The following is a 13,851-nucleotide window of genomic DNA, read 5'->3' on the forward strand; positions in this document are numbered from 1 at the left end:
ACTGGCAAGCCCATCCTCCTCGACTCTATAAACTTGCTCATTTTGCCCCACCCATTTTCACCATTCCTTCCCTCATCCACTGCGATACACCAGGTTATTGCTTATGCTACAACTTCTCTGACACTTTCTCTCTTTCTCTCAATGGCTAAATATGGACATTTCACAATATTCTTTCTTTGATGTTGTTATGGACTGAATATTTGCATCCTCTCAAATTCTTATATTGAAATCTAATTCCTAACACCGTGGTCCTAGGAGGTGGGGCTTTTGGGAGGTGATTAGGTCATGAGAGTGGGATTAGTGTCCCATGTCTCTTCTTGTAAAGGCACATTGGGATTCATGTCCTTACAAGAAGAGATGTGAGAGCTAGTTAGCTCCTTTTCTACCATGTGAGGACACATTAAGAAAAAGACGGTCATCTACAAGTCAGGAAGTGGATGCTCACCAGACACAGGATGGGCCTGCACCTTGACCTTGGACTTCCCAGCCTCCAGAACTGTGAGAAATAAATGTTTGCTGTTTTAAGCCACTCAGTCCTGTTTTTTTGTTTGTTTGTTTGTTTTTGTTTTTTTAAGCCATGTCCTTTTAGTTGCTACAGTTAACACTGGGATGGACAGGGTGAGGGGGTAAGCGGCAGGGTGTGGGTTCTGGCCAGAGGGTCCTGGGAAGGTCAGATACTGAAGGTGCAGGGCCAGGAACAGCTGTGAGAAGGCGCCAGATGCACATGCTGCTCCAGGCTGTGGGTCCTGGCAGGGAGCTCTGGTCTGTGGATTCTAGGGTCTCCAGGACCAGTCCTGCACAGGGCCGGTAGGCCCGGGGAGCCCCTCCTCAGCCTCAGAGGGATTTCGCTCCAACTCCAGGTGGCACCTATTTGTGTGAGGAGCAGCGCTGCCGCCACAGCCTGGGGTCTGGTCCAGCCTAGCCAGCCTGGCCCAAGGTCAGCTCCTAACTCCTCCCATGCTGCTGCTGTGTCCTCAGCTGGCAAGTCAACATGGAAAACTCCGGGTCATCCACCACGGGAAGCTGCAGCTGTTGAGGCCACCTGGCTGCCTCCTGAAGGATGCATGATAGAGATGTCTCCATAGAGCCAGGTGGAGCTCCAGGTGGGCCAACTCACTTCCTTATGGTCAGCTTTAAAATATCAGAACCAGCTCATGTTGAGAGAGGGCAGTGCACGTTGAAGAGCTTCGGGCTGGGCTTCAGCACTGCCCACAGCAGTGGAGAAGAGGGTAGAAAACTATAGGCAGTTTGCAAATTGCAGGTGAGAGTGCACCAGGAGGAGGCAGATGAGGAGCTCAGTGCTTTCAATTGTTTATTCAGGAGTGGGAGTTGTGAGCCCCTCTCCAGCTCTGGCTCCGCTGGGGCCCATGGTCGTGCCAGCCTTCACCTGGGTGATGGCTGTGGGGTTTGGTGACCGACTGCACCTGGGGAGAGGCAGAAAGGGAAGGAAGCTAGATGGACAGATTTCTGTTTTTGATATCTGGGAAGGTCACAGTGTTGTTCAGCAAGATGAAAGAAAAGCAGTTTCTGATAATGAAATTAGCTTAGTTTGGGCCATATAAAGTTTGAATTGTGTTTGGATGTCCAAAAGGAGATATTCAATATGCAGTTGTATGCATGAGCTTTCAGCACAAGAATGAGGTCTGGCTTCTGAAAACAGATAGTTGGCAGTCATTGTATATCAAAAGCAGGTGAAACCATCTAAGTGAATGAGATTTTCAGAAAAATGCTGCATAGGAAGGAATAAATATCGTAATATTGTGTATATATATATGCATATATACTGAGACTATTCCTTTTTTGAGTAACTCTGGACATTTTTAGAGATTTAATAAATTGAACAGGTTAAACATTGTGTCTCCATCTTAAAATGTGCATAATTCTACCTTTCTATAGGACGTAATGTTTTGCTTTTTCTCTCATTCTGTTTTCCCAAATATAGCTCATCATGCTCATTGAGCAAATTATGTCATATTTATTCTGTTTATGCTTTCCTGTGGCTATTTCCTTTTATTCATGTTTTCACTTACTTTGATTAAATAATATGCTTTTTTTTGCCTTTTTGTTGCTGGAACATGCCAGGCTTTTCCTGTCTTAGAGATTTTGAACTGGCTTGTGATTTAGACACTTTTCCTCCAGATATTTGGATGGTTAATTCTCTTGTCTCCTTTAAGTCTTTGCTCAAATGATACCTATCCCATTAGGCCTCCTCCTCATTACCTTTTCAAAATTGTAACCCTGCTCAGGATTTCCAAGTAACTCTTAGCTAGCTGTAACATTTTATTTTTCCGGGAATCACTTGTCACCATATAACAAGTGGGTACATTTACTTTTATTATTTTTTCTTTTTTCTTTTTTTTTCTTTTAGCTGAGCCATCCCGCCACCTGTTGGCAGCTCATCAGCTGCTCAGCTCAGGCTGGGACTCGAACCGCTGTTGCTCAGAGCTCAAACTCTTGAGCGAGCTGTTAACCAACTAAGCCACTCGGCCGGCCCTACTTTTATTATTTTTAGTAATGATTTCCTATCTGATCCTCCTACAATATGAGCTCCAAGAAGGTAAGGTATTTGTCTTATTTACTGATGTATTCCAAGGACCCTCAACTGTCCCTGACATATATCGGGCACTCGATAAATAATTACAATGAGTAGAATTAATGAAACATGTCAGAATGTGTAGCACATCACCTGGAACCAAACTGTCTTGTAGTAAATATTTGCCAAAAGCCCTGGAACAAAACACCTGTAAAAATCACTTAGGAGATCGTTTGGTGGTGTCTGACAGGGTGGTTGTTGGTGTTAAGGAATTTACTCTTGAATGTGTTAGCGTAATAACAGAAGTGCAGTGGTGTTTAATAAAAGAGTTCTTACTTTTTTAGAAATATATACTGAAATATTAGTAGAATAGCATAATCGCTGAATTTTGCTTCACAATAATTATGTAGGGGAAAGGTTGTAGGTAGCTGGACTCAGTGCAGGGACAAGAGTGGCTAAGAGTTGCTGAGCGTTGTCAATTGGACTGTTCCCTCTACGTTTGTGGATATTGGAAGTTTTTCAAAATAAATAATAATAATAATAAAATAATAAAAGGCTGTGGATATTAAAATAAATCATCCACCTTCTAATATGATGAATAAAAGAAATGTTCTTAGGAATGTAAAGCTTAGTCTATCTTTGACAATTCATACCTTGGAGAGATCATGAATACTACATATTTTTACTCTATGTATGAATGTAGATTAACAGAGTTCTACGGGGTACAAAGGAAAACCAGAAAAACTATAGGAAACAGCAAAGGAACACCCTAGGTTATTGTGAGACACCGATTTTTTATTTCAACCAGTGTATTGGCCCCGGAAATTATCCTGTCCTTTTAAGCATTTAATTTTTGCATTTAAAATTACTTGGTTATGATGAAAATACATAAGCACTTTATTTAAATTTTACAATTAAGTGTCTTCCTACTCTATTCACTCAAACCTGGGTATATGGTATATCCGTAATCAAGCTGTCGGTGTAGTGTTTCAGGGCACCTGTTAAGACAATGCTGAGGAAACCGAAGAGAGCTGGTTCACAGATTTTACCAGTCCAGCTCCACTTTTCTCTAAAAATCTAATGCTGACCAAAACCTAAGGAGTATATATGCCCAATTGCAATGGCTTTTCAAGTGTATCTATGCAAAAAACTGAGGTTGGCATCTCAGTATAGATCTTGCCATCTATACCAAAGCTTGGACAGCATTCTTTAATTCATTTATCATAAATGACTGACCTTTGTCTATATTATATTAGATACTTCTGGAGCTTTCAGTCTCAATGAACATTAAAATTTTTTTTTATTTTTTATTTTTTAATATAATAAAAAGTGACCTTGAGTTATGATCAGAGGGATTAGGCATTCATAGAAAAAACATATACATCATCCTAACTGAAGGGTGGAAGAAACTGAAAATGAAATGAGGAATCTACAGTCTTGCTGGGATGAATCAGAAACCAACATCTCCACATAGTATGGTAGAAAATCAGTAGATCTGGGTTTTGGGCCTGGTTCATGTCTGGAATGTGTAAGCCATTCTTGCTTAATGTTACATGGTGTTCTCTTTGTGAAGAACCCAAGCAGGAATTCATGTCTAATATTAGTACCAATAATATCTGTGCTTCTCCTGAGCAATTGGTTCAACTGATACTTTAAAATACACGAGTGGCAACATTTTACTTTGTTATTGGGCTTATAGTAAGCATTTGGTCAATGTTGTGGGTCATGTCAAACAAGATAATAATGTTATTGCAGTTTTAACCCTCACTTCTCCACCTTTTATGATTCTGCTCTGGCTGTGCACGTTGCATTGCTTCTATTTTTATTCTGTACTTTATCATCCTCCATAAATCCTTAAGCAACATGTTTATCTTCTTAGGGCCTTGGTTTCTTCACCTGTAAGAAGATATTTAGAAAATTCGATGCTTTCTTTTTTTTTCTTTTAATTAAAGTTTATTGGGGTGGCAATTGTTAGTAAAGTTACATAGGTTTCAGCTGTATAATTCTGTAATGCATCATCTCTATGTCACATTGTGTGTTCACCACCCAAAGTCAGTTCTCCTTCCATCACCATATATTTGACCCCCTTTACCCTCACCTACCACCCCTCTCCCCTACACCTTCTGGTAACCACTAAGCTATTGTCTGTGTCTATGAGTTTTTGTTTCTTCATTTGTTTGTCTTTCTCCTTCGTTACTTTCAGTTTTATATCCCACATATCAGTGAAATTATGTAGTTCTCAACTTTTTCTATGACTTATTTTGCTTAGCATAATAATCTCAAGATCCATCCATGTTGTCACAAATGGCACTATTTCATCTTTTCTTATGGCAGAATGGTATGTATTCCATTGTGTATATATACCACATCCTCTTTATCCAATCATCTATAAAAGGACACTTTGGTTGTTTTTATGTCTTGGCCATTATAAATAAAGCTGCAGTAAACATCAGAGCACATATATCTTTATGGATAAATGTTTTCAGATTTTTGGGGTAGATACCCAGGAGAGGGATTCCTGGGCCATATAGTAATTTTATTTTTAATTTTTTGAGGAAGGATTTGATGTTTTCAAAAGGTATATTGTTTACAATCATATCAGAACTGCCACCATTTACCTTAATATTGTTCAAGAGGAAAAGATAATAAGGACTATAATTACACTGCATAACAGTACTTCTTACATAGGCAACATAGTGAAAAATTATACTTGAGTTGAGTGAAAATTTTGTTTAGTTTTGTTTAGAATCTCTCTTAAAACCCTAAAAAGGTAACAGCACTAGTATCATTCAAAATTCAGCGAACAGACATAGACATTATTCATGGCTGGGGACATGCATTTTTAAAGAATAATTTCATTACAAATGACAAGGCTACCTAAAGAATCCATATTAAAAATCTTATATCAGTTGAAAAAAACACAATCTTGGAATAAACCCTAAGTATATTAATGGAAGATGTAACTTTAATATCAATTTACAATTATACCCCTAAGCTTTGTCTAGAATTAACATCCTACCTTCCTCAATACATCCTGCTGGAATGAGGAACAAATTATTCCAACCAATAGCTACTATATTGTGAGAATATAAACTTGTCAATTTGTAATAAATAGGCATGTACCACATTGAAAGGAACTATGTAATTCCTTTGGAAAACATGAGACTATTAAATGTACAGCATGCACGAGTCATGATTTTCATAAATGTAAATTAACAGCCAGATGAAAGTACTATGGGAGAAAGTGTGCTAATTTGTTCAAATTTAACGGCATTACTATACAATCTACTGAACAGCTCAGCAAACAAAATCAACAGCTGCTGTGGAAATGAGATTATTTAAAACAAGCACAGGGTCAGAGCCTGTATATTACTCTCTAAGTAGTTCTTGTATAGTCATCATGGTATTTTGGCAGAGGAGAAACAAAAATTGGGTTTACTCCAAAGAGGACAGTGCATATGAGGCTCCAGATGATTATAAGACTGTCACATTTTGCAAAAACCTACTGACCTGTATTTGCAATTCATGACCATAATCCCATGACTAATGATGAGAACCAGTCAGCCCTATTATCATAGAGAAAGACAGGCAGTGTGTGGTAAATTTGACCCAAAATATGGAGGAGAATGATTAAAACATGGGTTTCAGCATGGTTGGCAAGGGAGCATTTTACTGAGCAGAGGAAATTCCTGGAATTACCCGCATATGTGGATTCGAAATGGGGTTGCCAGCTTTAGCAAATAAAAATACAGGACACTCAGTTAAATTTGAATTTCAGATAGAATGAATAATTTTTAGTATAACTATATGCCAAATATTATACATTCCTTTACTGAAAATATTCATTGTCTCTCTGAAACTTATATTTAACTGGGCATCCTATATTTTATCTGGCAACCCTAATTAGAAATGAATAGTCACTGGTAGGCTTGGATAAACTGGAATGGATCTCCCTATCACTACAGTTCATTTATCTCACTCATTTATTGAAGGAGAATTCTCAGGCAAATGAAGGTTAAGGAAATAGTTCAAAGTCATATGACTGGTAAGCAAAAAAACTACAACTTTAACTTAAATATGACTGACTTAAGAACCTGTGTTCATAAACAACAGTGTTATGAGACTGTGTGATACACTGAACATAGAGGAATGGATAAAGGTGGCCCTTGTACTCTAGAAATCTGTTGTCTTGTGGACAACTGTTATCCGCAAAGATAATAGAATATTAAGAATATTAGAATATTCTTAATATTCCTAAATATTAGGGATAGGGATATTCTTAGTATCCCTAAAGAATATTAGAAGGTGGAATAACCCACCTTCTGCTGAATGAACATAGGCTTTTTGATTAAGGAAACAAAAAACCCTTGAATTTTGATTGAGACTTTATTCAAAAGATTCTTTCCATCTTTGTGGAACTCATTGCCATATAACATTCAGAGTCTCTTTCTTGGGTTTTAATTTTCTTTGCCATAAAGTAGAAATGATCCAGATTATTATCTTGTTGGAAATTATTCCAGCCAGAAAGTGGATTTGGAAAGAACTGCCAGCTCTCTAGCTTCTCCTACCAGTGAACCTACTTACAGAGAGTTCTATTCTATGCCTCCAAAGCCAGGATGAAGCCGGGGTGCCATCAGCTTGAGGTCAGTGCTGGCATGACTGGGTGTGGAATGTGCCCCATTCTCAGGTGTGGTGTTGGGAAGACCACGTGCTTCACAGACCTTAATCCACATCTCCCAAGGAGGCCTCTCTCCTAGTAATCAAATGATATTTGTTCAGAATCAGATAAGGAAGGTTGATATTCCATGTCACATAATCAAACATCACCTACTGCTATTTCATACCCTTATTATTTTACATATTTAAAATTTTTATCTTTATCTTTTTATCAAAAAAGTTTTATTTTGTATAAACATCTTTTGGGGCTGGCCAAGTGGCGCGGTGGTTAAGAGCTGGCTTGGGACGCCAGAGGGCCCCGGTTCGGGTCCCACATATGCGGGCCAGTGACACTGCCCTCTACAGCTAAGATGCTGAACAACAGCTCAACCTGGAGCTGGGCTGCTGAAAGTCACCGGCGCTGTCGCCTGCAGCCCCTGCTGCAGTGGGTTGCCATGGGTTACCGTATGTAGCCAGCAGCCAGCAAGAGCAGCCAGCAGCTGCCATGAGCAACTGTCCAGAAGCCGGCGACTGATCTGCCTTGCCCGGGAAGAGCGCAATGATGGTGCCAACTTGGGCCAGTGAAGCAACGTCCTCCACAACTAGACTAAAGAACAAAAGGACAGCAACTTGTCTGTTTCCCTTCCCCCAATTCCCCAGCACTGTTCTCATCCCCCAATTCCCCAATTAAAAAAATCTTTCAAAAAAAAGCAAAACATCTTTTGGGTATGAGGTTCTGCTACTATTTTGTTTAGTTTTATAGTTCTTAAGAGGCTTGCATGTACATCAAGAAGAAATTTCTCACGGTTCAGTCCAGGAAAAATTCAGACATTTATTTCCAGTCAAGGGAGGAATCGCAAGTTGGGTTAAGCAGGAGACTGCAACATGTATCCATGGGTTCTGGAGTTCGAACGGCTTATGGTTTGCTTCCATCTAAGGAGATTTTGATTTGGGAACCGGCGTTGGATAGGGATACAATATCCACCACCTCCTACAGCATTTTTTTTCGTCATTACATGTACCAATGGTATCTTCTGTGGAGGTGCAGCCTCCGAATTTGCACACTCCTTTCAAAAGAACACATTGTTTTTTCCCCGGGATAAGGCCAGTCCTTGCTGCACAGAAAGAAATTCGACATCAATAAGTCACCATCAAATTACTGGTAATGTAAATAAAGCAATACATTTACAGGAGGATGGCTTTGGGATGGATGAGATGACATTACCTATATGAAAAGAGCAGACACTTAGGCACAAGAAGTGCCTTTTTGTCTGAGGGGACTGAGTATGGGACTATACACATCTTGGAGAGGCCAGGCTGAGTTCTAGAAGTTTTAGAGAGTTGTCCTCCTCCTGGGAAGCACATTTTGAAATGTGTAGGGCAATTTGTTTTTGTCACCATGACTAGGGAAAAGACCTTGATGTCAGGGTTGTGAAAGTTCCCATCTATGAAATTGTCATGGCACGTATTCTCGTCCCTTTTTACAGCAAGTCAGTGAATCCTTCAGATTCCACCTTACCTAATTTCTGCATTTCAGGTCTATGCAAGAGACACACTTCCTTCATTGTTCAATGTTCCTTATATGTAGGTACATAGAGAGAATTTCTCTCTGAGCTACAAAATATTTTTCTTAAATATATCCATATGTCTTCTTAATTCATTTGACTGCTGAGAAGCACATAACTAAGGGTGTGCTCCAATACAGCACTTTCCTTTAGTCTTAATGTCCTTCCTCTAGCCTTTCCAGCACAAATATAGGGTCTATTCTCTCCCCTGTGGATCACAGTGGGTGTTACATAACAGAGTCACTCCCTTCATGTTCATTAACAGAAGTTAGATTCTGAACCACCCAATTAATGCACCTGTATCTCATTTTGTCTTTACTGTCCTGTAATGTACTCCTTTTATTATCTTCCTGGCATAACTGATTTGGGAGAGACAAACAAGGGCAGATCTTGACTGTCCTGGAGGGAGGGGATGTCATGACTTGAAAAGTATGCCTCTGAAGGATTCTTGTCCTATTTGTGGGGAGGCTAGCTCTGCTATCAACCCCATATAACCTCCAGTTCTTCACTGTTTCTTTTTCTTACTGCAGTAAGCACACTAAACATGAGATCTACCCTCTTACATTTTAAGTGCACAATACAGTATTGTTACCTATAGACACCGTGTTGTACAGCACACCTCTAGAACTGATTCATCTTGTGTAACTGAAACTTTAGACCCTTTGCACAGCAACACCCCGTCAGTTTATCCCTCCAGCTCCTGGCAACCACTGTCCTACTCTATGAGGTTGGATAATTAAATTCATGAACTCATCCTAGAAAAAGTGTTACATACTTCATTGCTGAAAATCACTATGGTCACCTTTGAAGCACTCCCCTTGGGAAGCTGTGCACCAATGCCAGTGCCTAGTCCACCCTTCAAAGCAATTTTGGAACTCTCTTTCTGGAATGGCCATCAGAGCTGTCGTCATGTTACCCTTAATGTCCTAAATGTCATCAAAATGTCTTCCTTTCAATATTTCCTTAATCTTCGGGTAACAAAAGAAGTCATTGGGAGCCAGACCAGGTGAGTGTGGGGGGGAGGGGTGTTCCAATACAGTTACAGTAATACCTTGGTTTATGAGCATAATTCATTCTGGAAACAAACTACTCATACTGCAAGACATCGCTTATTTACCATGTTAAAATGTATTAGAAATGTTTGCTCGTCTTGAAGAACACTCACAAACCAAGTTACTCACAATCCAAGGTTTAACTGTATTTGTTTTCTGGCTAAAAACTCCCTCACAGACAGTGCCGTGTGAGCTGGTGCATTGTCGTGATGCAAGGGCCATGAATTGACGGTGAAAAGTTCGGGTCATCCAACTTTTTCACTCAGCCTTTTCAGCACTTCCAAATAGTAAACTTGGTTACCTGTTTGTCCAGTTGGTACAAATTCATTATGAATAAACCCTGTGATATCAAATAAAGTTAGTAACATTGTTGCAAGAAGCTTATGAACTTATTGTTAAACCTTCGTATGTTTCTATGAGTTTGACTATTTGACTATTTTAGATACCTCATCTAAGTGGAATCCTGCAGTATTTGTCTCTTGACTGGCTTAGTTCACTTAGCATAATGTCCCCGAGATTCATAGGGCTACCAGTTCCATGTCTGTTATCCTTGGCCCTGATGCTTTCTGCCTGTGAATTCTGAGTCCTTTACACCTTCAATGATACACTCTCCTCATCACCTTTGATGATTTTGTCTTCTACTTTGGGATCCTACTGTAGTGGACTCTGGATCTTGGTGCCTAGAGAAAGAGCCTACTTTGGGAGAATATAGAAGGGGTCTCATCAAATTAATGATGGAGGCACAAAGAATAGTAGAGAGTTGGGACAGTGCACATTTTCAAGTCCAAACATGATTATGACTTAGAGAATCCACATAGAGTTAGAGCAGGCTTATTTACCTTTAGGTCACAGAAATTACTGGATTGGAAGGTTAGGGATTTTGATTTCCTAATTCCTCATGATTGTTATTTATACCCAATTATCTATGTTCACACAATTGCTGGTTGTTTCTCAGACTGAGAAATTCCATGTGTTTACCTCAAAACATGACTATCTCATGTTTTAAATTAGGATTAAAAAAGAAAGAAGCTACTGTAAACTTGAAATCCTTTTTATGGTAGAGCCAGGAAGAGAGACTCTGAAGGAAGAATAGTGGAAGTAACAAAACAAAGGGAAAGGTCTGTCAAGAAAACCTGTCAGGCTTGTAGGCTGTGTAGAACCTGTAGGTAATCCTTGTTTGTGTGCCTAAACCCCAAATCCCTGGGTCATCTAGAGACTCGTACTTGCTATTAGCATATACAGAGTAAAGTGTGATTGCCTTACCCTCCTTGTTTTTCCAATGCCCTCCCAGCCCAGCTTAGCACTATTAGTGCCATACAACTAACACTTTGGCATAACTTCATAAAAAATTTGGCACATTTTCTTATCTCAACTACCGCTGTCATGTAGGGGCCTTCTCACAGTTCCTTGAGCACACTGCTTACTTCTGCACCAGAGACATGGTATTGGCGTCTTCCTTGGCCAGGAGTGTTGAGTGTTCCTTGCCAGGGATTCATTAACTAACACTTATCTTTCAGTTTTCAGCTGAAAAAGCATGCCTCAGGAAGTCTTCTCTGATGTCACAAATAGACAATGATCACTTGTAATCCTCTGTTCCTCTTCATTGTACTTATTAAAATTTATAATTATATATTATTTTTGTAATCATTTGACTCAACATCTGTCTTCAATACTGTGGGAAGCCATTTTCTTTTGTTTTCTGTTGTATCCTGGGTATCTAACATAGTCTTTGTTAAATAACAGGTGCTCAATAAATATTTATTCCTGTTGAATGCAGCTAAGTACTCTTGGACCCCACACACATTATCTATCTTATTTCTTCTAAAACCTCTTGGCTTCAGCCTGTTTTTGATGATTGGTCCCTGTTCTTGTGTGTACTATTCTATTGTGGGTATCTAGCCTTGTCATTATTGTATTAGCTTCTCTAAATCATAGGCCTAGATTTCCTAGAATGCTGTTTTCCCAGCAGTTGTTTCTGGCCTTTGCTGTAGAACAACCTTTTCTCAGTTTTCTTCATACCTTAAAGACTCAACTATTGCCATATCCCTTTTCCCACATAATGGTGGGTTTTAGCCAGACCTTTACTTCCAGGAGATCTGTCCATCCTTAATACTTTTTTAAAAAAAAGACCAGACTCATAGCATGAGCTATGAGACAGTCATTTATGTGGAGTTGAATTTAGCCTAGGTGATGGAGGGCAGGCATGAGCAAAAAAAAATTTGCTCCTCAGCCATGCTGACATAATTATCTTGGGGCAAATTCTTTCAGCTATCTAAAAATTGATAGCCATTTATCTGATATTATGGAACACAGATTAAGAAAATCTAAAGACTGGCATACATAGTCCATAATAATGTCAGAACAGTAAGCTGGTTCAACACGTTTACCTTAAACACTGGAGGAAAGTAATTTGGAGCAAAGTGAAGTAAGATGTTTCAAAAACATTGTTTCTTCCAAAAGAGGAAACTTGAAAATCTCCTTGGGTTCCTCAATACCTAATTAGGAAATTTTGATGCAAAAATACTGACAGAAATTGGGGTTAACATTTTATAGGCATACCCACACCTGTAGATTGATGGAAACATTTTGTTCTAGCTGCAGTGTTGCCACTACCTATGTGACCTTAATAAAATCATATTCTTTATGTGGACAAGAATTTTCTTATCTGTAAAATTAAAGAATTAAACATTAAATTGCCTTCTAATTTTAAATCATTAACATCATATAATTTTGCATTAGAAGTCACTGTAAGTGTGTATCCCCACAGCTGTGTCTTCTTCTGACAGAATTAAGAACCAAATGAGAATTACATAAACTTCTTCAGGAAGAGACAACCATATGTCTGGTAGCTCCCAAGATACCCATGGATTAGGCAAAGATCAAACAAATGAGTATCTTTGATTGTATTTAAAATAATCTTAGAGATGAACCAAGGAAGAGAGTTATCCAGACTGTATCTATCTATGCTCAATGACCACAGACGTTATTTTGAGGGATCTGAATGTCCTGCTACTAACAATGGAGAGGAGAACGTTGCCAGTTCTTACAAAAATCTGGATGAACCAGCCTGAAAGTGAACACATTTCCTTTTTTCTTTGATTCTTCATGTTAATATTCAAACTTACGAATCATGGGTCCTAAAGATGTAACTCAAATTCTTAAAATGCTTCTTTCATATTTTTGTCTTTTGCTTAAAATTTGCCATTGAAGTGTTATTCCTCTGCTTATGGTTTTGCCAAATTCCCCTGCTCCCTTTTGCTATTTTTTTTTAATAACTTGGTGCTATCCTTTTTTGTTGAGCTCTGTCTTCTACACCTAACTTGTACCCTTCACAAATATTCCTTGCCTGTAAACTCCACATCATCCATTTATTAACGAAGTCTAAACCAATAGTTGGCCATTTTCAATCTCCTTTTGGGTGATTGGGGCCCTGGTAAAAGCTATTTGATTTGTATGCTAATCCATAAGTCACATGTCAAACCTTCTTCACCTCTCTCTCTACTTGGGCCCTATTTTCTAATCACAGAGCTCTTGGATCTTGTTTTCTATTGATAGAAATCTTTGTCCTGCTTTGCAATATTGTCCTCATTAATTCTAAGGGAGATGGCCATGTTGGAATTCTGAATTTTTAAAGGCTGTGAATTAATGTCTGAGTTCAGATGCCACAGTATAATTGAGCATCCCAGGAGGCCTCCTAAGAAAACTACCTCTATAATTATTCACCGTCTTACCTTTTGGTATTATAATCACAAAGAAGAGGAGAACAGAAAGAAGGGAATGGAGTCTCATTGTTGAATGCCCAGTAGAGATGTGAGTAATCAGGGGTAGTGGAACACAGAGCCTTTTATTTACTTCTGCGGCACTAAGGTTCCTTTTGGTCAGTGAACCTTAACAAATAAGAAAATAAAACAGCTTCCGTTGGAATGTTTCCAAACCCTGGAGTTTCTAAATTTGGTGACAAATTAACCTAATCATAGGAAACTAGATGACCAACCTTCCACTTTTTCCATGGACTCTCACATTCCCCAGAGGTCAGTACTTTTGA

At 39.0% G+C, this 13,851-nt stretch overlaps 1 protein-coding gene across 1 annotated transcript; it reads right to left on the reverse strand.

Moving 5' to 3' along the window:
• Positions 1-8,122: 8,122 nt before the first annotated feature.
• On the reverse strand, positions 8,123-13,595 carry LOC109387660 (beta-defensin 130-like). The gene is made up of 2 exons (XM_019651735.1): positions 13,538-13,595; positions 8,123-8,304 (listed from the first exon to the last, which is right to left on the reverse strand). Exons 1-2 carry the CDS (start codon positions 13,593-13,595, stop codon positions 8,123-8,125), a joined length of 240 nt encoding a protein of 79 aa, XP_019507280.1.
• Positions 13,596-13,851: the final 256 nt, after the last annotated feature.

Source organism: Hipposideros armiger, unplaced genomic scaffold, assembly GCF_001890085.2.
Source record: "Hipposideros armiger isolate ML-2016 unplaced genomic scaffold, ASM189008v1 scaffold_165, whole genome shotgun sequence".
NCBI classification, from domain to species: domain Eukaryota; kingdom Metazoa; phylum Chordata; class Mammalia; order Chiroptera; family Hipposideridae; genus Hipposideros; species Hipposideros armiger.